The sequence below is a fragment of the Glycine soja genome, chromosome 9 (genome assembly GCF_004193775.1).
Source record: "Glycine soja cultivar W05 chromosome 9, ASM419377v2, whole genome shotgun sequence".
Taxonomy (NCBI): domain Eukaryota; kingdom Viridiplantae; phylum Streptophyta; class Magnoliopsida; order Fabales; family Fabaceae; genus Glycine; species Glycine soja.
In genome coordinates, this window is record NC_041010.1 from 1440942 (window position 1) to 1466456 (window position 25515).

The 25515-nt window shown below is 32.0% G+C and overlaps 2 protein-coding genes across 3 annotated transcripts; one reads left to right on the plus strand and one right to left on the minus strand.

The window, feature by feature from the left end:
• Nucleotides 1-2709: 2709 nt before the first annotated feature.
• On the minus strand, nt 2710-4990 carry LOC114425602. The gene is made up of 5 exons (XM_028392540.1): nt 4550-4990; nt 4293-4462; nt 3432-4086; nt 3184-3275; nt 2710-3103 (listed from the first exon to the last, which is right to left on the minus strand). Exons 1-5 carry the CDS (start codon nt 4820-4822, stop codon nt 2962-2964), a joined length of 1332 nt encoding a protein of 443 aa, XP_028248341.1. The 5' UTR covers nt 4823-4990; the 3' UTR covers nt 2710-2961.
• A 7260-nt stretch (nt 4991-12250) lies between these two features.
• Nucleotides 12251-19615, plus strand: LOC114425841 (probable leucine-rich repeat receptor-like protein kinase At5g49770). Of its 2 annotated transcripts, none has more exons than XM_028392804.1 (19): nt 12251-12553; nt 12752-12872; nt 12959-13030; nt 13278-13352; nt 13468-13539; nt 13742-13903; nt 14015-14089; nt 14786-14857; nt 14936-15007; nt 15123-15191; nt 15301-15375; nt 15483-15554; nt 15698-15835; nt 15978-16465; nt 16553-16714; nt 16801-16937; nt 17658-17877; nt 18388-18623; nt 18791-19615. In XM_028392804.1, the coding sequence occupies exons 1-19, from the start codon at nt 12472-12474 to the stop codon at nt 19253-19255; spliced, it is 2865 nt and encodes a 954-aa protein (XP_028248605.1). In that variant the 5' UTR covers nt 12251-12471; the 3' UTR covers nt 19256-19615. The 2 variants fall into 2 exon arrangements, with proteins under 2 accessions (XP_028248605.1, XP_028248606.1); XM_028392805.1 differs by having other exon boundaries at nt 16556-16714.
• Nucleotides 19616-25515: the final 5900 nt, after the last annotated feature.

Genomic DNA, 25515 nt, shown 5'->3' on the forward strand with positions numbered 1-25515 from the left:
ATTTTTATCCTAATTTATTTATACCAAACAGGGCGTTAAGGACAGAACATTCATTTCAAAGTTAGATTATTCTAATTAGGGATAAAAAAATATTATTAATAAAATAGTTAGCCAAAATTAATATTTTAAAAATGCATGTAAAATGAAAAAAAAGTTAAGAAATATATTTTGATTTAGTGTTAAAAAAAGTGAAAAAAAAGTATTAAAATAAAGACTTAAATATATTAGTATTTCATTATATATACTTGATTTTTGTTTTTTTATCGTTGAGAAGTTTTTATTTTATTTTATTTTGTTCCAAGAAATTTGAAAAGTTTTATTTTTGATCCCATTGTTATGATTTCTTTGTTAATTAGTGATGTTAAATTTTTAAAAATAGGATTTGTGATGGTTTTAAAACCGCTAAAATCAATTAAAGGAGAAAAAAAGTTTGAAAACTCATCGTTGTCAGATTGGAAAACTTCTGCCGAATATGATGAATCTATTTTGGAAGCTTCATCGTTCTCAGGATTTATTTTGCTTAAAAAAGGGTCCAAATTTGTACCAACCACACCACTATCTCACTATATTTTGCCTGAAATTGATTATCGCAATCTAAGTTGTAAAAAATTGTAAATTTAGATTTGAAATGAATAGTGATAACTAGTCAAATATTATATTATCAAATATTTAATAGATATGTCATCACTTAAAGGAAGAATATAAAATAAATTTTTTTAAATATCAAACAATAAACACAATTTTTTTTATCAAGAGATAAAAAAAAACAAAAGTCAAATATATATTAGAAATGACAAGGATATTTTAGCCTAAAATAAATCATAAATGTAGCTCTAGGTTATATTGTTAATGCTGTACTTGCTGTTGATGTAGCTCAAGTTTCATTCCCGGGAGTCTTCTAAGTCTCTCTCTTCTGTAATTCAAAAAAAAAAAATCATAAATTAGTGGCACGGTCAAAAAACCCGTTTTCATAGTGTAGTGGTACATATATAATCAGGATTTTCGACCTCATTTCTCTCACCCCCGAAGTCGCAGTGTATTTAAAATTAAAAAAAAAACGGATGTTATTATCTTATTATATTTTGTATTTGTGTAAGGCTACAAATAAATCAGAAAAAGAGACATTTTGAGAAAGAGACCGAGGGTATGATTGGTTTATAGGAGAGAAATAAAAAGAAAAAAAAAATAGGAGAGAATATTTTAAATTAAAATAAAGTATAAGAGATATGAGTCTCAAAAAGAATAAAATACAAACTCTCTCTCCAAACTTATTTCTCTCCATTGAAACAAAAGAACGTAATAGCAATGCTAAAGCAAGAAAATGACTGTACGAGTATGATGTCCACTTGTTGCTTTGTGTTCCCAATATTCCCAAGTGTCATCTTGTTCCCCTCTTCTTTTCCCCCGGTCATGCAAATGCAGACATTTTTTCAAAAGGACCACTAGTCATAAAAGTATCTTAATTTCTATTATTAATTTATCCTATTTTGAAGAAAACATTATTAATTTATATTATTTTAATATTTTTTAAAAAATAATATGATTATTTTCTTTAAAAAAAATGGGTTTGGAATTTGTTTGAGAACACTTGAGAATTTTAGGGGAAAAAAAACTCACGATGTCGTATTTGATGTATTACTTCTCCCGCAATTGTTTATTTTTTGAATTTAGAAAGTTTAATAGAGAAAGAAAATACTTTAAGAAGATGAAAACATTTATTACACTTCTTTTTCTGATTTTTTATTATTCAATAAATTACAAAAACAGGTAATATGAATTTTAGCCATTATTTTTCAGGACATATTTTCATTTTAGTCTCAATATTTTTTTTAACTATCACAGTCTTTTATCTTTGATGGGAGGGACTATAAACAATGATAAACATAGTTAAGGATTATATTGAGTCATATAAAATCAATATAAATAATAAAACTCTTTCAAGTATTATTTACATACTCAACACTCAAACTTAAAACTACCAATTAACTAAAACAAATCTATATCAATTGACACACGTGCTAATGGCCACCATTATGTTTTCAGCACCCCAACTATATGCAACATTTACAATGTTGAACATTGACACAGTAATAATTCTAGCCATGGTCTACATATGACTTTTGGGATTGGGAACAAAGGATGTACAAGCTATATAATGTGCTGGCACATGTTATACACACCTCATTTTGGTATGAAGATGGGAGAAAGAAGGGGGAGGAAGCAAAGAGGAGAGGAGGGTGAGGGTGAAAGTGAAAGAAGTTTGGATATTTCAAAAAGTCCAAAAACAGTTGATGAGTGTAAAGTGTAAAAAGGAGGGTGTAAATACCCACTCATAAATATGTCGAGTAGTATTGTTGTGGACCATTACTGTAGTCTCTTTAATAAGCTGGCCCAGGGTCTCAGTCGTTTAATCTTGGGCTTTGCTATTCCCATTCGAGCTTTTGCTCTCTCACTCCGTTGTATGTTTGTTAATTTTAATTTTCAAAAATAACCCTCATGAAAATGAGGGTCTGTTGAACAATATACACAACACAAATGTGTCCCAACTGTATTAGAGGGGTGCACACTGAATACACAACCAAAACACGTTACCTTTGTAAACCTAAAAACCTTGCCTAGTTTTTGTCATATTCCTAGTGCATTCTCTACCAAATCAGAGCTTTATTCCTGCAAGCCCCTTTTGATGTCATCAAACAAAAGTCAAATTTGTAAAGTAGGGGAAATGCTAATTGATGTTTATAAGCAATCACTTCTTTTAGATGTAAATTCCTAACAGGTAAAGAGAAATTTCAGGGCTTTTTCAAAAACAAAAATTATTAATAGGTAAGAGAATATAACAAAAATTTACAACGTGAAACAATAAATTACTTCTACGATAGACCCCCAATGCCTTGTTCAAGTAGATATACATACAAACTCAACAAAAAGTAAAGATGAAGAGTGGATTTCTGGAGTAGGACTTTAGCATTGGCATTTCCGCGATGGTCTCTTCCTCTTGTTTGTAGTGCTTCTCATATTACAAGCAGTTATAAGTTTATAGTCAGAAGAATGCATTTCGTTCAACTTCCCAAACCTTGTTTCGTAGAAGTCCCATATCTCAGACCTGGTCAAAAGAACTTGAGTAAGGAAATTTACACACCAACAACAAAAATGAAGCTGAAGATTAGGCTATATTGATTTTACCAGAATGCTAGGAACTGATAGGGCTCATACTTTCCATAAATCTCTTCAAGCTCTCTCTCAATTGTTTTAGAGGTTGTATATCTGGAATGAACCTGCATTAACACGTCTCATACACATCAAGGGCATTTATAATATAGACAAAATGAAAGAGGAAGCCCAAGACAGCAGCATCACTTATTGCTTTAAATATCCAATAGTTTTGGAATCAGCATAGACATAATGAAACATGAAAAGCAAGTAGACATCACCTGTTTTAAGTGTCTAACAGTTTCAGAATCCGTTGGAATGACATGGTAATATCCCAAGCACATAAGAACATTGGCACGAGTAAATGGGCCATATCCCCTAATTTGCTTCAGCTGATCATCAAGTTGTTTATAGTTGGATAAGCATGCATCTTTCGAGAGCTCTTCAAGCTGTCCTAATTGAATTTTGCCTTCAACAATGGCTCGCGCTAGCTCTATTATATAACCTGCTCTATACCCAAGTCCGCATCGCTTTGCCAGAAAACTCTCATCAAGGTTTGCTAGCTCACTTGGGGATGGAAAATTTCCAGTACGACTAAAATACTCATTTCCATTAGAGAATTCATGACATGAATCATGTGATCGTAGCTCTTCCGAATCACCATTATCTGTTGTAAGCAAGGTTGTTGCGGTTGAACTTGAAGCAACCACGTGGTCAATTTGCAAATTTCCATCCAATTCTAATTTCTTCTTACAAAACATACCCTTTGTTGAAACCTTGTTTCTCCTGGTCTCTTTAGAAGCTGGTGTTTTGGGGATGAATCCCTCACTCTCACCTTTTGAATTCCCCGACACAGCAATGGTACAAGGCGACCCTTTTTGCAGTTCCAACTGAAGCTCACAAAGAGCCTGAGCCATGCTCAACGTCCTCGGCCACCTGGAAAAGTTTTGTTTCCACAATGTGAGCAACAGAAAAAGGGAAAACAAAGCGCCTGAGCCATGCTCAACGTCCGTCAACCCATTTTGCACTTTAAAAAGGAAAACAAAGAACAAAAACACCCCACCAAACAAAGGTCGAGAAAAAGGGTTTTTTTTTCCCCTACAATGTGACATTATGACAAACACGTAGTGGACAGTACTCACTGGCAATTACAGAGGAGTATGCACTTGACCATGTCCTCGAACAACGTGGGAGAGCGAAACACCCTTCCAGAGAAGCTTCTATTTGGATGATCAACCACGTGCAGGCTTCTGAATTCCCTCACAGCCTTCTCTTCCGCTTCGGAGAAACGCAGCATTCGCGAAACCTGAGCCTAAAAACAGCAACAGCGGAAGAAGCGAAAGAATGAAAACGCGCGAAGCAAAAGTAGCGGTTAGCGGTTACATTGAAAGTTGGGTACCATGATGTGGTTTTGTTGTTGGGGAGAGAGGGCGTGGGTGGCGTGAACCCTAACGGCGAGGGATTGGGAGTGCTGGGAAAGTGAAACGAGGAAGGAGGAGGGAGAAGAACGGAGTGGGCGAATTAGGGTTTTGGAGAGTGGGTCCCAGTGGTTGGGCGGCATCATGAAGAGGCCGTGGCTGCACACTGCTTGCTCCAACTGGAATGGCGAGGGAAGCTCCATGTCGAAGTCGAACCATTTGTTTCTTTGGAGATGCTTTTGTGACTCCTCCATTAGAGGATTCAGAAATTTTCTCTCTTTCTCTTCAATTCATTTACCAACATGTTTGTTGCAACCATTATGAGAAAGTGTTGGAACGTGGAAACAGGTCTTGTTGATCGCCAAATTCAACGTCAGAATACAATTCCACAACTTGAAAACACAAACTCATAATCACCCCAAACAGACCCTTAGTCCATCATATAACTTAACCGGCTCCCTTTTCAATTCATTTGGCCAAACTAAATTAAAAAATAAACAAAAAAGAGAGGAAATATCTTAAAATATTAGAAACAACAGGTAGGATGCAGAAAATGTGTCATATTAAAGTTTTGTTAGAAAGTATGTTTATATTTAGTATTTGATGGGGCTAAAAAAGCAAGAAAATAAAGGAAAAAGTAGGTTTAAAATTATTTAAGAAAATTTTGAAGTTAAACTATTTAAGTAATATACATAATATATTATTATATTAAATATTATTATTTTTTAAAATTCTATATTTATTAATTTATTTGAAAATTTAAATTTATTAAAATACGTTTTAAGTTCATTAACTTATTTTACAAGTTTATTTCAAAAATGTTATTATAAAATAGAGCTGTGATGAAGTGAAATAAAGTTTTAACAAAAAGAGGTTAGTGATTATATATTATTAGTGGAAAATTGTTTTATACTTATAAATAAATAAATTTTTATCCTACCACATCAGATAATATATATTATTTTTATTAAATTGAAAATAAAAGAAAAATCCCAAAAGTTGTTATGTGTTGCGCTTGCACTTTGTGATAGTGTTATTAAAATCGGGTCAAACCGACCAATCCAACTGGTTGATCCGAAAGCTGAACTCATAGTCGGGCCGAATCCAGTATTTCATAAGGTCATGCAATGCGACTTGTGTCACTTCATCAAACCGGTAAAAATTGGTGTATTTGCTCAAATTGAATCGTGTGAGAATCAGTCATATTATTCAAAATTTTAATTTTTTTGTCAATTCTAAAGTTTCTGTGACTTCACGTCACTTTCAAGTCCCATTATAGATGTCACCTAGCCTAAAATGGTTGCACCTTTAGAAAATTGCCAAAACCCAAAAAACCCTAAAATGGGTTTCGAACCCTGCACCTTGCCTCACGTAAGTACTGAACTTTCCCACTATGTCAATTTTTTCTAAGGTCATGTACCGTACTATGAACTATTAACACTGACACGACACGAACACGGACACGTGGACACCTGTAATGTCCAAAATATAGAACATAGTACGGGTGTCGTGTCGGTGTCAGACACTGACACGGACACGTGTCGGACACCGAACACGACAAAGAGATGGAGTGTCCGTGCTTCATAGGCACCGTATATACCTACCCAAGCTAGAGAGAATTGCAAATTAGTTATACTTATGCTTGTGAATCTGTTGAGAATATTTATGGATTAACTGTTTCTGTTTGTCTATGTTTGCATTTTCCCGTCAGATATGAGAATATCATTTGCTAAAGTTTCATAACTTCAACAATTATGTTAATTATATATTTTTAAATTTTTTTAATACATACTAGAACAAATAGGATCAATCACTAATCTTATCTATCGGTTCAACTAATGATCTATCAAATCTTTATCGTGACCAAATCAAAACCAATTTTGACAATATTTCTGCGTGATTCTCTATTTTGCTACCTCCCAATTGACAATTCTATGTTGGACAATCATTAGTAAGCATTGCTAATAACACCAACCTACTTCATGGCTTAAACTTATTTCACCACACCGAGCTATTGTTACTTTTTCATGTAAAATTTATTTAAGTTATAAAACTTATATAATTTAGATGAACTTGTCTTAAAAGAAAATGAAGATTACCTTAAAGGATAATCAACATTTGGGGTAAAATCCAGGAAGTTATATTCATCATTGAAAGAATTCATTTTGATAAAAATTGATGTTTTCAATGACTATATTAAAACACATGTGTAACTTAAAAGCGCTCGTGAACAAAACTGTTTTGAATTTTGAAATATCAGTTGAAACAGTTATGAAAGAAGTTATATGAAGTCATCAAGTAACATTAGATGTGTATTTAGTAATAATGTTGCATATGTTTAGAAATCATAGAATTCAACCGTGTTAGTGTTAGAAGTTTACTAATAAGACTTTTGATGATCAATTTTCGATGGATTAAATCATTGTCACTTAATTCTTTAAACACCAACAATGCCACGTATCAAAATTACCTACTCGTTCAAAAGGTCATCTTATATATATTCATTCTCACTTTTAATAAATTCATGCTTTTATTTTATTTTATTGCATATTTCTAAACTCTTTACTTCTTTCAATCTTTATTTTTGGTTGTGGTTAGAATTACTATCAAACCATTTTATGATAATTAAAATTATCTATGAATATTTTTATTGAAATCATGGTCACTATATGTATTAAATATTAAATAATTCTCTAATAAATTAAAAATTATGAAATTGTTTGTTTGATGAAAAATAACTTAAATTAAAAATAAATTTTATGTCTCATTTTTAAATATTTATTTATTAATAGAGTCATTTAATAAAAATTACTCTTTTATAATAATATATCATTTTTAAAAAATAAGTACAATTTTTACAATTAACACTTATATTTATCCTTCTGCTTGGTTTTTGTTAATTAAGTCACCAAGTCAATTCGAACCTCATTCTTAAAATTTAAATATAATATCAAAAAGTTTATAATACTCACATGTTTAATTCAATCGATTTAACTAGATGCTTTTATAAGAAGAAATTAGTGTATTCATCTTCCTTCTCAATTAACAACCTCAATATATGAATCATATGAAATTTTTACAATGAATATTTGGACGAATTAGTTTTCGTACCTAACATAATTTTCCGTAGTTAATATGAAGGCCTGGGCGTGTTGTTGCTTGCTGTCCGCAGGTTGTACTTAATTAATTAGCTTTTCTATATATATAATTACTTTTTTAAAAACTTCCAAACGTTGGAAGGTGGTAATTTTTTTTTTATCTTTTCCTTCCAATCCAGGGCTCATCTGTCATTTACTTTGCTGCCCATCCAAACCGAGCCTTACTCCTTCATAATAAATGAGCTGAAAAAAAAATAAAATATAAAAAAGTATAAGACATAAGTATAGAAACTGTACAACAACAAAAAAAGACATAAATAGAGAAAAATCAGAATTCCCTCTTGCTGTATTTTTTTTTATTCTTGATTAGACTATGGACTTTTTCGATTAGACCTCTTGTTGACTGTTGTATTATGAAAAAGAAATAGGCAAATTCAGCGAAACGTGAAATTTCATTGTCATTGTGCTACACTGAAAATTCTAGGTTTAAATTATTGGACATTTTTACGGTATTTTTCGCATCTGCCAAAGATCAATTTTGTCAAATACCACATGACCTACATGGGAAAATTTCAAACATGTGGTGGAAAATAAGATGACGCTTCATTGTATGGAATATTTGGTCTACAAGAAATAAAGTTATTTTTAAAAGACATTGGAGGTGGAAAATTTATTTGAACCAAACACATTTTGTTTTACTCAATTTTTGTCTGCATCATTTTTTATCAATTTGTTAGATTCACAAACATTTGGTGTTACTGAGAATCAACCTCACTCATATTGGAGTACTCCTTCAGCATAGCCTAGCTCATCAACCTAAGCAAATGAGCTTGAGTTTACATCAGAGCTTGTCTTACATAACCAACAACTCGATTCTTTTAATGAGGACAAAAATGAAATTCTACGCAATCAACTCCAGGAAAATCATGAGGAAGAAACTCAACATGTTTCTCCAATAACAATTGTACCACCATACTATATGCCACCACACATGCATAATGTTGACCTTGAATCTAATTTTGAAGATTCTAATATGGTTATACGTTAGATCGCGAAGAAATCCAACATCCGGTGTGGAGTTTCTTTGAAGGGATGCATTTTCAAACAAAAGAAAAAATATAACATTCTTTGTAATAGTATCATGTGAGCAAATGAGCTAACTACAAGACACAACTATCAAACTCAACAAAGCTAATTATCATTTGAGATGTCAATGGTTGTGCTGAGAGGTGTAAGACAACATACATCCTTGCAAGAAGTGAGAAATAAGAAAGCTCTGTTAACTATATACATGTTCAAATCTAGCAATCTCACAAGATCATGTGAAGTTGTCTTATCTGCTAATTAGTAAAAGCATTCATATGTTGATTGAAAAGGATCCATCAATTTTAGTGTCAACCTTGATGGCACATGTCAAAAGCACTAAAGGATACATTATCACGTACAAGAAAGCATGGTTAGCAAAGCAAAAGGTCATTGAAAATATCTATGACAATTGAAAAAGACCATTCCACGATTTACTGAGATTGTTGCAAGCTATGCAACAATTTATTCTTGCTATGGTCATGGAGAAGTAAACATTGCCAATGCCACCACAAGAAGGTTAAACAATATAGGGTTTCATGAAATTTTATCATCTTTTTTGGAGTTTCAGACTATGTATTGATAGGTTTTAATATTGCAAACACGTGGTTCAGGTTTATGGAACATGGTTGTACGGTAAGTACAAGGGAACCCTCCTTGTGGCAGTTGCACAAGATGTCAACTATGAAATCTTCCAATAGCCTTTGTCGTTGTTAAGGGTGAAATAGCGAAAGCATGACTCTTCTTCCTCAAAAATTTAAAAAGGCATGTCACCCCACAAGATGGTTTATGTTTGATTTCAGATAGACACGAATCAATAAAAAGTGTCTACCCTAGACATGATAGTGGGTGAGCGACCCAGAATTCTATGCATGTGTTTTGCATTTGATACATTGCATAGAATTACATGAGGAGGTAGAAGAACAATGACCTCAGAAAACTAATTATCAATATGGGTGAGTGCCAAACTTTTTTCTCTTCATATTAAATATCACTTAATTTTGTATTATTCATAATATTGAAATTGTATGTTTATAATTACTCAACATATGCAAGGACAAAGTCCATGTTCAATCACTACTATAACAATATGAAGGAGGAAGCAATTGGTGATCGAGAAATTAATTGGCTAAAGAAGATTCCGTGAGAAAAGTAGACTCTTGCATATGATGGTGGCCGACAATGGGGACACATAACGACCAATCTTGCTGAGTCAATTAATTTGGTACAAAATTAACAAGAAATCTGTCAATAAGTGCACTTGTAAAATCAACCTACACAAGGTGTAATGCATTGTTCAACCAAAAAGGGAGAGAAATCGTAGCAATGATTACATTCGACCAAGTTTATACACAAGTACTAAACAAAACTATGAAAGACGCACAAAGAAAGACAAACTTTCACATTGTTCTTGAGTTCAATCGATGCGACACATAATTCTTAGTCCAAGAGATAATTAACCCGATAGAAATTTGACCCGCTGAAAATTTCATGATCAAGCTGGATCAAAAGTGGTGTGAATGTGAAAAATTCCAAAAAGTGCACATGTCTTGTTCTCTTGTTGTTACTGCTTGTAAGCATGCTCACCATGAGTATATGGAATACATACATCCTATGTATACATTGGAAAGTGTCTCCAACGTATACAAATGATTGTTTAGAGAATTACACAACATAGCATATTGGTTACCGCGTCATGAGTCAAGAATTTGCACTGACTAAGAGAAGAAAAGAAATTCTAAAGGTCATCATGTCTCCTCTCGTATACACATCGAAATTGATATCCGAGAATTGAGTAAACCAAAACAATATTTCATGTGTCGCATCTCAGGTCATTCAAAAAACAAATGTCCCCACCGTGTAGGCTCAAGCCAACAATGTTAAGTTTGTCATATTGTTTGTATTTAAAAAGCTTTGTTGTATTGTTTCAAATTTAATTATTTTGTTTTATTGTTTGTAATTTTATATCTATTTTACAATTTAAATATTTTAGTTCAATTCAACTTGTTGGTTAAATATGTTTATTTTTATTTCAATTATGTATTTTAATAATAAAATAAAATAAAAATACAAAAGGATTTCAACTCTTTAATAAATGATAAAACAAAATATACAAAAAAAAAATTAACAACAACATATGCAAAACAATATTATTTTTAATTTAGACAATTAATAACACACAAAAAATACAAAAACAATTTAAAAACAAATAAAAGAAAAAAAATAAAAATAAAACAGTTAAGAAATCAATTTCTGGGTAATTAATATGTGAGAAATCGGTTTCTTGAACAGTAAAATGTATCATTTGGGGAAATGATATTTACATTGAATTATTCACTGTTACCCATTTTATATTCACTTTATTATTACTTCGTTGTCAAAATTCATTTGAGCTTGAGAACTTTGATACTTTCAGAAAACGATAATAACCATGGTCTTGATATATATACATATTAACTAGAGCAATTCGACTGGATTTCGTTAGACAACTGGATATATTTACTTAAAATTTAGTTAAGCTTGCTTCTTGAATATCATGATAAGTAGAGTTGAAGGCACAAATCCTTGAAGGTTTTTGGTGAATCCTTTCTCCAGAAGGTTATGTCTATAGTCGTGGAACAGTAGAAGATATATGTAGTCTCTTGTTTATATAAACTTCTCCCCCCAAACACTCTTATGAAAAAGAAATAAAAGAGATAAAATGAATTGAGTTTTTCTATATAAAAAAAGTTAAAATTAACTTACGCACATAAGTGAAGTTCTCTTGTTTTCAGTTCATTTTATTTCTTATTTTGTTTTCCTAATTTATCCAAATATCAAAGTGTATTGGTAGAAGAAAGACTCAGTTGCTCTCATATCAAAGTTAATGGAAATAATAGAGTTCTGCCTCCACTTACATGACTAATTAATGCAACTATTTTTATTCTAAATAATCATAATTTAGAATATTTTTTTATGGTTTATGGTTTGTTGCAAGTCACCTTTCAGTCAATACAAAGAACAAATCAAATGTCTTTCCCCAATTTTTTATTTAGGTTTCTCATGGTTTCTTTTTAAATTTAGTTTAGTTTATTTATCTTCACGTTTATAAAAGTTTAAGTCAATGTTGTGGTTTAATTTAGTATCCTTTTCGTTGTGTTATAGCTTTTCTATGTGGCAAGTAGATATCTTCGCTCCATGTTGTGGCCTGATAATGACATATAACATTGTCTGCAAGATTAAGACAGTGAGAGAGTTAGGTTGGCGCAGAAACATTCAAAACCTTGTGAAGTCAAATTTACATTAGTGGACATACTTAACTATTTTATTATGCCTTATTGCCATAATTCAAAACCTTTTTGCTTCATCGAAGAGATTTCGTGAACATGGCATTATAATCTTATATGATGTGTTGTTGACTTTGTATCTTGTTAATAATGTTGGTCATTTACTCAAATGATGCAGGAATGTGCCACCATTGTCTGTTATTGGTTGTTTAAAATTGTATTAAACCATGTAACAGTTCTACTCAAGATGTTTATCCATGTAATTTTATACTAAATGAGACCAAGACTAGGTAAAAGGAATAAGTATAAGGTTGTTGACTATTTCTCCATTGATGTAATGAAGTGGTGACTTGATTCACTAGATTGGCACTGAATGCTTTCAACAAAAGGATCCTTTTATTCAGCATTAGGCAGCTGTATGAGTAGTGAAATTTTGTGTACTCCTTTAAGTTGATCATGGGTGAAAGAGTTATAGTATTGATACTACTCTTTTTCACTCATTTGTTGATTGTATTCACAAAGACATCACCTCAGGATTGTAAGTTCAGTTTTAATCAATTTTTTTTCTCATCATCCAAAAGGCATTTTTGGTGTACATATTTATATTCAAATCAGAAATATTCAACTTGTTTTTTCAGTTGGGAAAAAAATTGAATACATTCACTCTTAGCTTCTGTAACAATTTTTGTATGAAGATTCATTATGTATTTGATTGGCTTTTTAATTTCTGATGCAGCTGCTGCTCTGCTGGCTCTAGTGAATGAATGGCAGAACACACCACCTAATTGGGATGGTACAGATCCTTGTGGTGCTGGTTGGGATGGAATTGAGTGTACCAATTCACGAATTACCTCCATGTACTTTAAAGTTTTAATTTCTTCCAAAATTGCTACCTTCTCCTGAATTATCTTCTTTGAGATTAACTTGGTTGCTAGTATTTCAGATCATTAGCAAGCATGGATTTGTCAGGCCAGCTTACTTCAGATATTGGATCACTATCTGAACTGCTGATTTTGTAAGTTTTCTACTTTGGTGCTTGTCAATGATCAAATATCTTAATTTGTCTGCTGAACTTGTGGAATATATATCAAAATAGTGTTGAGCACTAAGCACCCTGAAAACTAATTATGTTTGGCCACTATCTATAGTATTGCATGAAGTCTTCATTTCATTTTCATTTACAACATCCCTGATTTGAGTATACAACCGTTTTTCATAAGGTGGATGACTCTGTGATTTGTTATTGATTTTTTCCTTTTCAGGGATCTGTCTTACAATAAGAAATTAACTGGACCACTTCCAAATGACATTGGAAACTTGAGAAAACTGAGAAATTTGTAAGGCAGTATTGAATGTTAAGAACTTTTAAGATCATAACTCAATTGTGATTAAGTTTTAGTTTTTGAACAAACAACTCTAACTAACAGTGCACTTTATTACTTTATTTTCCAGACTTGTTATTAATTGTGGTTTCACTGGTCCTATCCCAGTTACAATTGGAAATCTAGAACGGCTTGTCTTCCTGTAAGGGTTTTCAGCCTTACTTTAGAAGATACACGCACACACACACACACAAGGCCTCTTCATTTTGCTTAATCAAGTCCTTTTGTACTTCCCATTTGGACTACGTTTTGAGTATCATATATTCATATGTTTTTGCAGTCCCTATATTCTTAATGCTACTGATATGTTGTAAGATAACAAATTAAGTTGATTTCAATTGCAGATCTTTAAATTCTAATGGTTTCACTGGGCCGATTCCAGCTGCCATTGGTAATCTCTCAAATGTTTATTGGCTAGACTTAGCCGAAAATCAGCTTGAAGGACCCATCCCCATATCTAATGGAACTACTCCTGGTCTTGATATGATGCACCATACAAAGCACTTGTATGTGAAATACCTTTTGCAAAAGATCACGTTATTTATTTATTTTTTCTCTTCACAGTAATTTTCTTAATATCTATCAAAAATCCATCTGATATGTTCCATTTTTTACAGCCATTTTGGGAAGAATAAGCTTTCTGGAAACATTCCTTCTCAACTTTTTAGCCCAGAAATGTCTCTCATACATGTGTAAGATCCATCCCGATATTTTCTGGAATTTGTTTACATGGGTGTAAAGCTCTTGTCACAACAAAAGGCACATGTCATACCATTACCACAGATAGAGAACTAGTGGTTTGGGGGAAGTGTGGTTTTGCAAAACGGGTTTAGTTTATATATACACTGCCATTGTAAAATTTACCAAGATATTCAAAAGGATTTTACCTTGTCACTACATCATATTAAGGCCTGATCGGTTTCAAGTTAGAAACTCCATTAGACTACCTTCAATGGGAAATCAAGCTTTTAACTGGTCTCATGCATAGGAAATTGTGTAAACTTGGTTTGGAATTTTAAATAAACAGACACATAGTTTTGCTATAAACTTTTGAAATAAAACTTTCCAAATATAAATTAGTTGACTTCAAATCTACTTCCAAAATCAACATCATTAAAAATTAAGTTTGCAAATGCTCATCCAAATGCATAATTAAGGCCATCGATCTATTGGTCTGTTACTTGAATTCTTTCTTTGGTTTTAAAAGGCTAACTAATATATTTCTCACTTGTTTCAATTAAGTTGACAAACTGTAGCTGCCTTTATTCGAACAATGAAGGGAAAAAGAGACAGTGGCAGGATTTAAGTAAAGACAAGAAGGCTAGGGAGGGCAGGGTCAAGATTATGAAAATGATGATTTTAAATTCACAATAATATCTTTTTGGCAGGCTTTTTGAATCCAACCGATTTACTGGCAGCATTCCATCTACACTTGGCCTTGTCAAGACTCTGGAGGTGGTGTAAGTATCCATATCTCAAACTTTAAACTAGTAAATAGAATTAGTTTCTTTTTGTCTTGAAATATTTTGTGGCTGCAGGCGCTTTGATGATAACGTTTTAAGTGGACCTGTGCCTCTGAACATCAACAATCTTACAAGTGTTAGGGAATTGTAAGTAAAGAACTAATGTACCAAAAAAAATTTCTATTATTTTAGGCATGTTTTTAATATCTATATTGATCAATTTTAACTACATTGATGGAGATTTTAATTTCATGTCTGTCAGGTTCCTATCCAATAACCGCCTGTCTGGTTCCCCCCCAAACCTTACTGGAATGAATTCCCTCAGTTACCTGTAAATCATTTATCTAAGATACTTTTATTTTCTATATAACATTTTTTAAATTGTAATTCAAACTTAATATAATTTTTGTAACAATGACTAACTTTCTTAATTAAATTAGAGATATGAGCAATAACAGTTTTGATCAATCATACTTTCCACCGTGGTTGCCAACTCTTCCCGCTCTGACGACAATGTATGTCTTTCATTATCTACTCTTTCATCTATCAGCTTTCACTTTCTCACACAGGTTTCTAATTTCAACACCTTAATTAATTCTCATACTTTTCTTTTGTAAGGCAGAATGATGGAGAATACAAAACTTCAAGGTCGTATTCCTGTTTCTTTGTTCAGCCTGCAACAGTTGCAGACAGTGTGAGTGCCAACCTATATTCTTTTGTCATGTGATAAGTGATAAGAGTTAATGCTCAAAGTTTGAATATAGTACTAGAAAGTAATTATTCCTGTCATCTTTTTTCATAATGATATACAAGCTAAATTTTTAATGTAATGCATAGGGTGCTGAAAAACAACCAGCTAAATGGCACTTTAGATATTGGCACCTCCATCAGCAACAACCTGGATCTCCTTGATTTGCAGATTAATTTCATTGAAGATTTTGATCCACAAATTGATGTCTCTAAAGTGGAGATAATGTAAGCCATAACTATAATGATTATTATAATAGATGCTTTCATTACTTCTACAGGAAGAAAGAAATTTTCTTTTTATAAGTTTCAATATTTCCTTCTTGTCTTTCTTTACAAGGTTGATTTTGACATAGATGTTTATGTGCAGACTTGTGAATAATCCAATTTGCCAAGAGACAGGAGTTCCACAAACTTATTGCTCCATTACAAAATCCAATGACTCGTATTCAACGCCACCAGATAACTGTGTGCCTGTTCCCTGCAGCTTAGATCAGACATTAAGCCCCGAGTGCAAATGTGCATACCCATATGAAGGAACTTTAGTTCTCAGAGCTCCTTCTTTCTCAGACTTGGAAAACAAGACAATCTTTGTAACTCTGGAGTCTTCTCTGATGGAGTCTTTTCAACTTCATAAGAAACCTGTGGATTCAATTTCTTTAAGCAATCCAAGGAAGAATATATATCAGTACCTTGAATTGACTTTAAAAATATTTCCATTAGGCCAAGATCGTTTCAATCGAACAGGGATTTCTGATATAGGCTTTCTTCTCAGCAACCAAACATACAAGCCTCCTCCAATGTTTGGACCTTATTATTTTATTGCTGACGAGTATGAAAACTATGTGGATAATTCAGGTAAATGTGTTTCTACATAGTAATGAAATTAAGTATAGTATGTGCTCCATTTCAAGACTACTTTAATTTCTTGCCATTTATTATTAGAAGGTCCTGTGACATCAAATAGAAAATCTTCAAATACTGGCATCATAGCTGGAGCTGGTGGTGGTGGTGCTGCCCTGTTGGTGTTAGTACTCCTTGCATGTGTGTACGCTATCAGCCGGAAGAAAAAGACCAAAAAATCAACTGGGAATAACAATCCTTTTGGTATGATAACTGTATACTTAGCTCTTGCTTTGTAGCAATCCTTGTGGAGTTGAGTTTGTTTAAATGTTTGATTTCATAAAACGCAGAACAATGGGATCCGCATGACAGCAATAGTAGCATCCCACAGTTGAAAGGAGCTAGGCGCTTCAGTTTTGAAGAGATACAGAACTGCACCAAAAACTTTTCACAAGTCAATAATATAGGATCTGGCGGTTATGGGAAGGTATTGAATGCCTCTTGTTTACTTCATTTCTCTATAATAGTTAAGCAATAGTCAAATATATTGCCTGCAATCACATCTATTCACACCTCCACAGTTTGCAGCATCTGATTGTAGTTTAGTAGGTCGTATCAGAACTTATGCATGAAAACACTTATGTATTTAGACTATTCCTTAATAATATGCCTGATGTAAAAAGACTATATGATCAATTATGCCTTATGTGTTCTCTTTTCTTTTTACTTTTTAATTTACCGGTTCTCTTTTAGAACGAAAACTTTTCCTTCAAAATATTTTGTGGATAATGTATTGAAACTTGGAAGCTTCATGTTAATTAATGGAAATGCTAAATTTTAAGAAAGAACTATAACACTATAACCAATATGGGGAGTGAATCTTCTCATGGAAAAATTTCACAAGACCTTGTCATGTAAATATTAATAAAGAGAGAGATAGTGATAAAATTTTCACAAGATCCTGAAATTATAACATAAATAGATCCATTCCCAACCTAGATGACACATTCAATCAGTGTTATAAGTAGTGAAGAAAACCTTATTTTCCTGCATCATGTATTTATCATCAATACCACCACATAGTTATGTTACTCTTTCAGGAAGAGAAAATGAGACCTTTTGTCTGAATGTTTATAGCTATAAGCCTATAACGCTACTTAAGCATTTAATAGACATTTAGGAAGTGTTTTAAAGAATTTGTTGGCAGGTTTATCGGGGAACTCTTCCCAACGGACAACTAATTGCAGTAAAGCGAGCTCAAAAGGAATCTATGCAAGGAGGGCTGGAGTTCAAAACTGAGATTGAACTTCTATCAAGGGTCCACCATAAAAATCTTGTTAGCCTGGTCGGTTTCTGCTTTGACCAAGGAGAACAAATGCTGATATATGAGTATGTTGCAAATGGTACTTTGAAGGATACTCTTTCAGGTACAAGTTTATTCACAATTTAACTTCATTAATGTGCGTTTACATTAATTTCTTTTAGATAAATAATCATTTTTCTTTGAATAATGTTTTGAAAGAGCTTTAAAAAAGTAATTGTTTACAAAAAAAGAATATACTGAAACAAACATGCTTCTAACATTCCATGAATAGTCGGCACATTGAGAAATATGCAGAAAGAATTTTAGAGAATCGTCTCTTATTCTATCTCTCGTTTCTTTAGAAATGGAACTTGTTGTGAATCATTTAGAAAAATGCAATCATAAATTTTTACTAATAAACACATTATTACCGGTTTATTTTTTAAAAATCCCATACACTATTATAGATTTATAGTTTGAATTGGCTTTTTTTGAAAAGAATAGACTAATAACATACTGTATTATAAAAAGTCTATTATTAAAATTTTTGTTTTAAAAATATTTAAGGTATTATTAACCTCTCTTTTTTCATTGAAGTGCCAAATAACACATATGATTATTATGGTCTGTGTAGGGAAGTCTGGAATTAGATTGGACTGGATTAGAAGGCTAAAAATAGCCCTTGGTGCTGCGAGGGGGCTGGATTATCTGCATGAACTAGCAAATCCTCCAATCATACACAGGGACATCAAATCCACTAACATTTTACTGGATGAGCGCTTGATTGCTAAAGTATCTGATTTTGGTCTCTCCAAGCCTTTGGGTGAAGGTGCAAAAGGTTATATTACCACACAAGTCAAAGGAACAATGGTTCGTATATTCTCATCTAAACTTTTTAAAGGGGAACACAATTAATATTCGGTTTCCATATTAACATTTAACATCCCACATGTGTCTGCAGTAGCATCTTATATTCAATAATTATTTTGATCTTATCAGAATCAAGTGATGACAATGGATTTTTGTTTTTGATGTAGGGCTACTTGGACCCAGAGTATTATATGACTCAACAGTTGACTGAGAAAAGTGATGTTTATAGCTTTGGAGTGCTATTGTTGGAGCTGATAACTGCAAGAAGGCCAATAGAGCGAGGGAAATATATTGTGAAAGTGGTAAAGGGTGCTATCGACAAGACAAAAGGCTTCTATGGTCTTGAGGAAATTCTTGATCCAACCATTGATCTGGGGACAGCACTGAGCGGTTTTGAGAAGTTTGTGGACATTGCAATGCAGTGTGTTGAAGAGTCAAGTTTTGACAGGCCTACAATGAATTATGTGGTTAAAGAAATTGAAAACATGTTGCAGTTGGCTGGTTCAAGCCCAATTTTTTCAGCATCAGCATCAGTATCCACTTCATCTAGTTATAATAATGCAACCAAAATTTCCCTGCATCCTTACAACAATGAATACTTTGATTCAAGTGTGGTACTTCCACGAGCATAAATTGAGTCTGTGTTGGAGAAATTATTACATGGTTCAGTATAGTGTGGTTTCGACTAATCTCTATGTATCATGTAAACTATGTAGAAGAGATTATATAGTTAGGATCACATGATCACAAACCATGTAATAATTTCTCACTGTGTAGGCCTTTTCATTTTACACCTCAAACGTAACTTGTGCAAATAATGTACAAAACAAGAGAGCTGCAGTTTGATAAGTCTCTAGTTAGATTCTTGTTTACTTTTAGTTTCTCATTTTAGCCGGGATTGTGTAACATATATATATTGCTTTTGAACATATTGTAGAAAAGATTTCTGTTCAAGTTGGCTAGCTAGTATAATCTCTGGATTGCGTAATATATATGAAATTCTTCTCAGTGTTCTAATAATTAAATGCAACCGCATACTTTGATAAGGAATGCTATAGTAATAACTTTTCTAACACACTCTCTTCAATACTCTTTACAATTAGTTGAAATTAAGGTAAAACCAACAAATCATATGTTCTTCACTTCTTATAATGGTCTCACGCATCATTTATTCACTTACAATAGATTTTAACTATGTATAGAGTCCCTTTCAAAAAAAAAAATGTATAGTGTGTTAAAAAATATTTTACTAACATTTCTCATATAATACAGAATTAAAGGCACGTTATAATTAACATATTAAGTGGTAACTAGGTCCAATCTAACATATTTTTAAGCCTAAAACTAATTTTGAAGTGAGTTTTTTTAAATTAATAAAAGTAAAAAAAATAAAATTTGGAGTCTTACTTAAAATAAAAGTGTTTTTTCCTTCTATAGGGTTCAAATACTACTTATCAAAGACAAAAAAAAATTCATTTTAGTTGTTTACTAAACTAGCTAACTAATGATAAGAGTTATATAAATACTTAACCTAAGTAACTATTTTTTTTAGAAACCTAAAAGAAAGGACTTGAACTACTTTATGCTTGGACCACTTCAGTGCTGCAATATATAATGCGTAATATCTCATTTTTCATAAAATAAAAAAATTATTTAAAATAAATAAAATTTTAGGAAAGTAATGAGTTTTTTTAATTAAATAAACAAGGAGAAATAATATTAATTAATGATTTTAAGGTAAATAAAATAAATATATGTTCTTAGAAAATAAAAAAAATGTTTTATTCATTCATTTGATGGGGAGTAAAATAAAGTTTATTTTTATAAAATAATAACACAAAAAAAACGAGAGTAAATAATAGGTTGAAAATGCCCTGGATATAATTAGAGACATATTAGGTCAATTTTTACATTTACGACACGTCCCTATGCTCTCTTTTCTTTCAAATTCGTTTTTCCTTCTCCCTTTTCCAAATTAAAACTCTCTCTTTTTCTCGCATATACTGAAACATGTCTCAGTAAAACTATCATCTCGGATTCGTTAACTATTGGATCATCATAAAATTCAAACACCAGGTTTGGAACTCATTTTTGCACATCCTCACCATCGACATTTGCGAAATAATGTCTATGGTGAGAGAAATGTTTGTCGCACGGAGCTCTCTTTTTCCCATATACACCTAAACATGTCCTAATAAACTACGATCTCGACTTGTTAACGGTTGGATCGTCATGAAATTTGAACACCAGTTTTGGAACTTATTTTGGCACATTTCCACTGTTGGGATTTGTGAAATAATGTCTATGGTGAGAGAAATATCCCTCACATAGAGACAGTAAAATGGAAGCTCAAATCCCTTCTCTTTCTCTTTAACGCTTGAAAATCCTAGCTGAGCAATTGATAATTGATATGCTTACATAATTTAAATATTTAAATCACATAGCAATAATATAATTTTTCTCTCTTTTATTGCTTCTTTTGTGTTAGAACATTATGAATTTAGCTTCTTATGAGTTTATGTCCAATAAATGCTAAAGTTATCTAATTTACAGTGTTTTGTAGTGTATTTTTTTTTATAGAATTACACAGTAGGAGGCCTAGAAGATGGTTGAAGAACTGGAGCAGCTTGCTCAATGCGAGGAGTCAACTTGGAGGTCAGGCTTAGCGCGCATTTGGCGGCTTGGCGCGCATTTGCGGCTTAGCCTGCATCTAGTGGCTTAGCGCGCATCTGCGGCTTAGCCTGCATGTGGTGGCTTAGCGCACATTTGCGGCTTAGCCTGCATCTGACGGCTTAGCGCGCATCTACGGCTTAGTCAACACCTTGCGGCTTAGCACACATCACTTATGCCAGCTGGACTTTGCACGTGCGCTTATCGAGCACATGTCGGCTTAGTACACGGTTAATATCGCAAAACACGATTGCGCTGCGTTTTAAAAGGAAAAAAGGGGGAAAATCATGCATTTCTTTTGGGAAAAATCATACTGCTTATCCCACAATTCATCACATATTCCATTTATAAACACTGCTTATGAATTATATAATACCCACAACCTCACACTCGCGTTTCAAACACGTTTAACGCATTGTGCTACAATTTAACATTGGTTCCAAAATAGGAACCTACACTTTCTCCTTAACACTGTGTATCAAAACTTTTCTCAATATCAACACTGGTCGGGTTATTGTATAATTCACAGCTCACAACTCAATACACACATGTACCTTAAATCTAACCATAATATTCTCAAACTCCAACACTTAAATAATTTTTGGAATCACACTATAACAACACTACAATATTATTTACATAAAATATTAATATAAATAAATATATAGCTAAATCTATATATATAAAATCAGCAACATACATCATATTGGATCATGAATTTCAAAGTAAGCTTTCAATGTATCAATTCTAAATAACTATATGAACACTTTCTCGTATATATAAGTATACATGAATTCATATATATTATCTAAGAATACAACACACAGTCTACTAGAAATCTTTGGTCAATTTCAAATATAATATTAATTTTAAACTATAAAAAAAACCAAAAAAACATGAAAAGAGGAAAATACAAAAGCAATATCTCACTCCTTCTTACGCTAAATCTCTACTTGCTTAATTTCATCAATTCACGCTAATTAGACAAAGGTTCAATTTATAAGATTCAGACTCAATACAAGAACACATCAATTTCATAACAATTTCTCATTGGGACATCAACTGGTTCATCAAAAGTATATAATTCACAGTTATAATTATAAGGATAAAATAAAAATTGCAGAAACACCCCAAAACCTATTTCAATTGATACTTTAAGGATCCCTACATATGTTCTTACTAATCCTCAATTGTGAATAATTCATCACTTACCTCGATGTAGTCACTCAAGCGTTTTCCGTTATCAATTAAGATGTTTCTGGTACTCTCTAGAGCTCCTCCTCCGGTTGCTCTCTTAGAGTTCTCAAAAGTTAGAGAAAATGAGGAGGGATTGAAGCCTCCATTTGTAATGTCTTCGTGAGATTCCATTTTCTCTCTCCGTCAATATTATCTCGCAAATTCCAATGGTGAAGGTGTGCACAATTGAATTGCGAATCACATACCAAAATTTCACGACAATCCAACGGTTAACGAATCTGGAATCGTAGTTTTACCGAGACAACTCTGGGTTTTTGCGGGAATGGAAAAGTTACAATGCGAAGGGTTTTTCTCTCAGCAAATTGAGTTGCAAACTTGGTGCTTAATTTTCACGACGATCCAAAGGTGAATGAGTTTGAGATCGTTGTTTTCTGAGACAGATTTGGTGGTCTGTGGGAAAAAGAGAAGGTTTTGGGAAGAGAAGAGAGAAAAATAAAAATGAGGGGAAGAGGAGGCATCCTCGGTTTGAAAACTATTTACTTTATTTATTTATTTTAATCAGTTTATAAAAAATAAATTCTATTTTATTCCCTATCAAATAAATAAATAAAATATATTTTTTTCTTCAAACTATTATTTTAATAAAATTATTTCTCTTTATTTATTTAATTATAAAAACCTCATCATTTTCTAAAACTTTATTTATTATTATTTTTTACTAAAAATCCTTTTTAATTTAGTTACGGAAAATTGGATGTTATAAAGGATACTAAGACACAATACTCTAATGGAATGTGACATTGGATCATGAGTTTCTGTTTTAATTGCATGATGGTCCAAAAATGTATTTTACTTTATTTTATTCCATTACTTAATTTGAGTTTTTTTTTAAATCTGGACGGTCTTTTAAGCTAGAGATATTTTTAATAAATTTTATTTGATAACAGTGAAACAAATGTGATTTTTTTCCCACGAGTTTGTTTAAACGATTTGAATAAAGTTTCAAATTTTTATTTATCTTTTTTAATTTTATATATATATATATATATATATATATATATATATATATATATATATATATATATATATATATATATCAGGATAAAAAAATATCAAATAATTCAATACAAATTATGGGTGACACTATGCATTCTCATCGTATCATCGAGCTAGTTATTTCTACTTTTCAAAGAGTCCAAGAATTGATTGATTGATTCATATACGGGCAACCTAGCTCACAGTTTTAGACTTTTAGTAAAGTTCTTTTCTTATCCACTCTCCTTGATTACAAACAACGACAAAACATTGCTATATATCCAGAAGACATTAGTAATATAAAGTAACCCTCGGATTAGGCTATTGTGGATGTCTAAAGTTCCAAAAGTTCTATTAATCGGACTCAGTCAATGTGCAAATCAATCAATTATGCAACAAAAGTTATTTCTTGCAAATGGAGTCATCAAGTACTATATATACTTATTTAGAATGGTGCGGAAACATTCAACCTCACCTTATTCCATGGATCAAAGAATAATTTACTTTAATAAAATTATGTTTATATGTGCATAATATTAATAATTAGTTATTAATAATAAATATTTTTCTCTTAATACAATGACAACTTTATTTAAAATAATCAATTATAAGTTAAAGAGGGTTCACGAAATTTACAAAGATGAACTATCTCAATTAAAAATAAACCAATTTAATTACATGTAGATGCAGTGTTTTAAGCACTTTTAAAATTAATCATTTTTAATTAAAATTAGATTTTTATATATGTAGCTCATAATAAAAATTGATATTAATTACTGGATGTTCTGCTAGAAATACTATATATGAATTTTGTTCTTAAAAAATATTAGATGCACAAATATTGCATTTTTGTTTCTTCAATTCGTTTATAGATTCATCTGTAAGTATTGCATTATTAGAGTCTTTTTTAGCTATAACATCAGTATTAGAATGCGTAAGAGAATCTCTAATTCCCCAATTTCTTTGTAGTGAGTAAAAAGGTCAAAGCACGAGGATTTAGCCTTTGACCTTTGTTTCTCCAATTGGCCATCTGTTTGATTTATTATATTTTACATTTTCTACGGTTGAGGAAGACTTGGATTTGAGGGTCTTCTAATACTGACAAGACAGGATTTATTATATTTTACATTTTCTACGGTTGAGGAAGACTTGGATTTGAGGGTCTTCTAATACTGACAAGACAGGTCTTTCCGTCTCCACTCGTCTAAACTTGTCTTCTAATACATGTATAAATAAGATTTTCTCATTCATTTCTAAACAGTAAAATGCTTTAAAAAATCTAAACAGCAAAATAAAAATTCACTTCAATTGAATTATGAGTAGAGATGTATTATTGATGTATTATTTGGACTAAATAATATCATTCTATCCCTAAAAATGGATTATCTTTTCAAGTTTTTAGGAAATAAATATTTTTCAATGCCTAAATCCTATAACCTCTTGTTGACGCGTTGAACGCGCTATTTTAGTTCTTCAACCATCTTTCATGTCTCCTGTTGTGTAATTTTACAAAAAAATACAACTAAAAACACTATAAATTAACTAGCTTTAATATTCATTGGACAAAAACTCAGAAAAAGCTAAATTCCTAATGTTTTAACCCAAAAGAAGCATTAAAAGAGAGAAAAATAAGATAATTGTCATGTGATTTAAATCCACAAATTATGTATGCATAGTAATTATCATATCTCTTGTATCGAACGTCTTCCTGTCGGTGGGTCCAGGAGACGTGTCCTATGAGTGGAGCGGCGATAAAAATATCTAGAGCATGTGGACTCTAATGGTCAACATGGAATATTCGTGGATGATAATCACTTCCGCTTGAGGGGGAGATTATCATGTGGAAGAGTTTCATACTTGGGAGGGAGATTGTTGGAGTACAAGTGCAAGGTGAAGTCTCACATCGTGTAGGAAAGACAAGGTTGAACACCATATAAGTGAAAATGAAAACTTCAAATCAATATTGCGTTTGTCATCAACTTTCCTATAA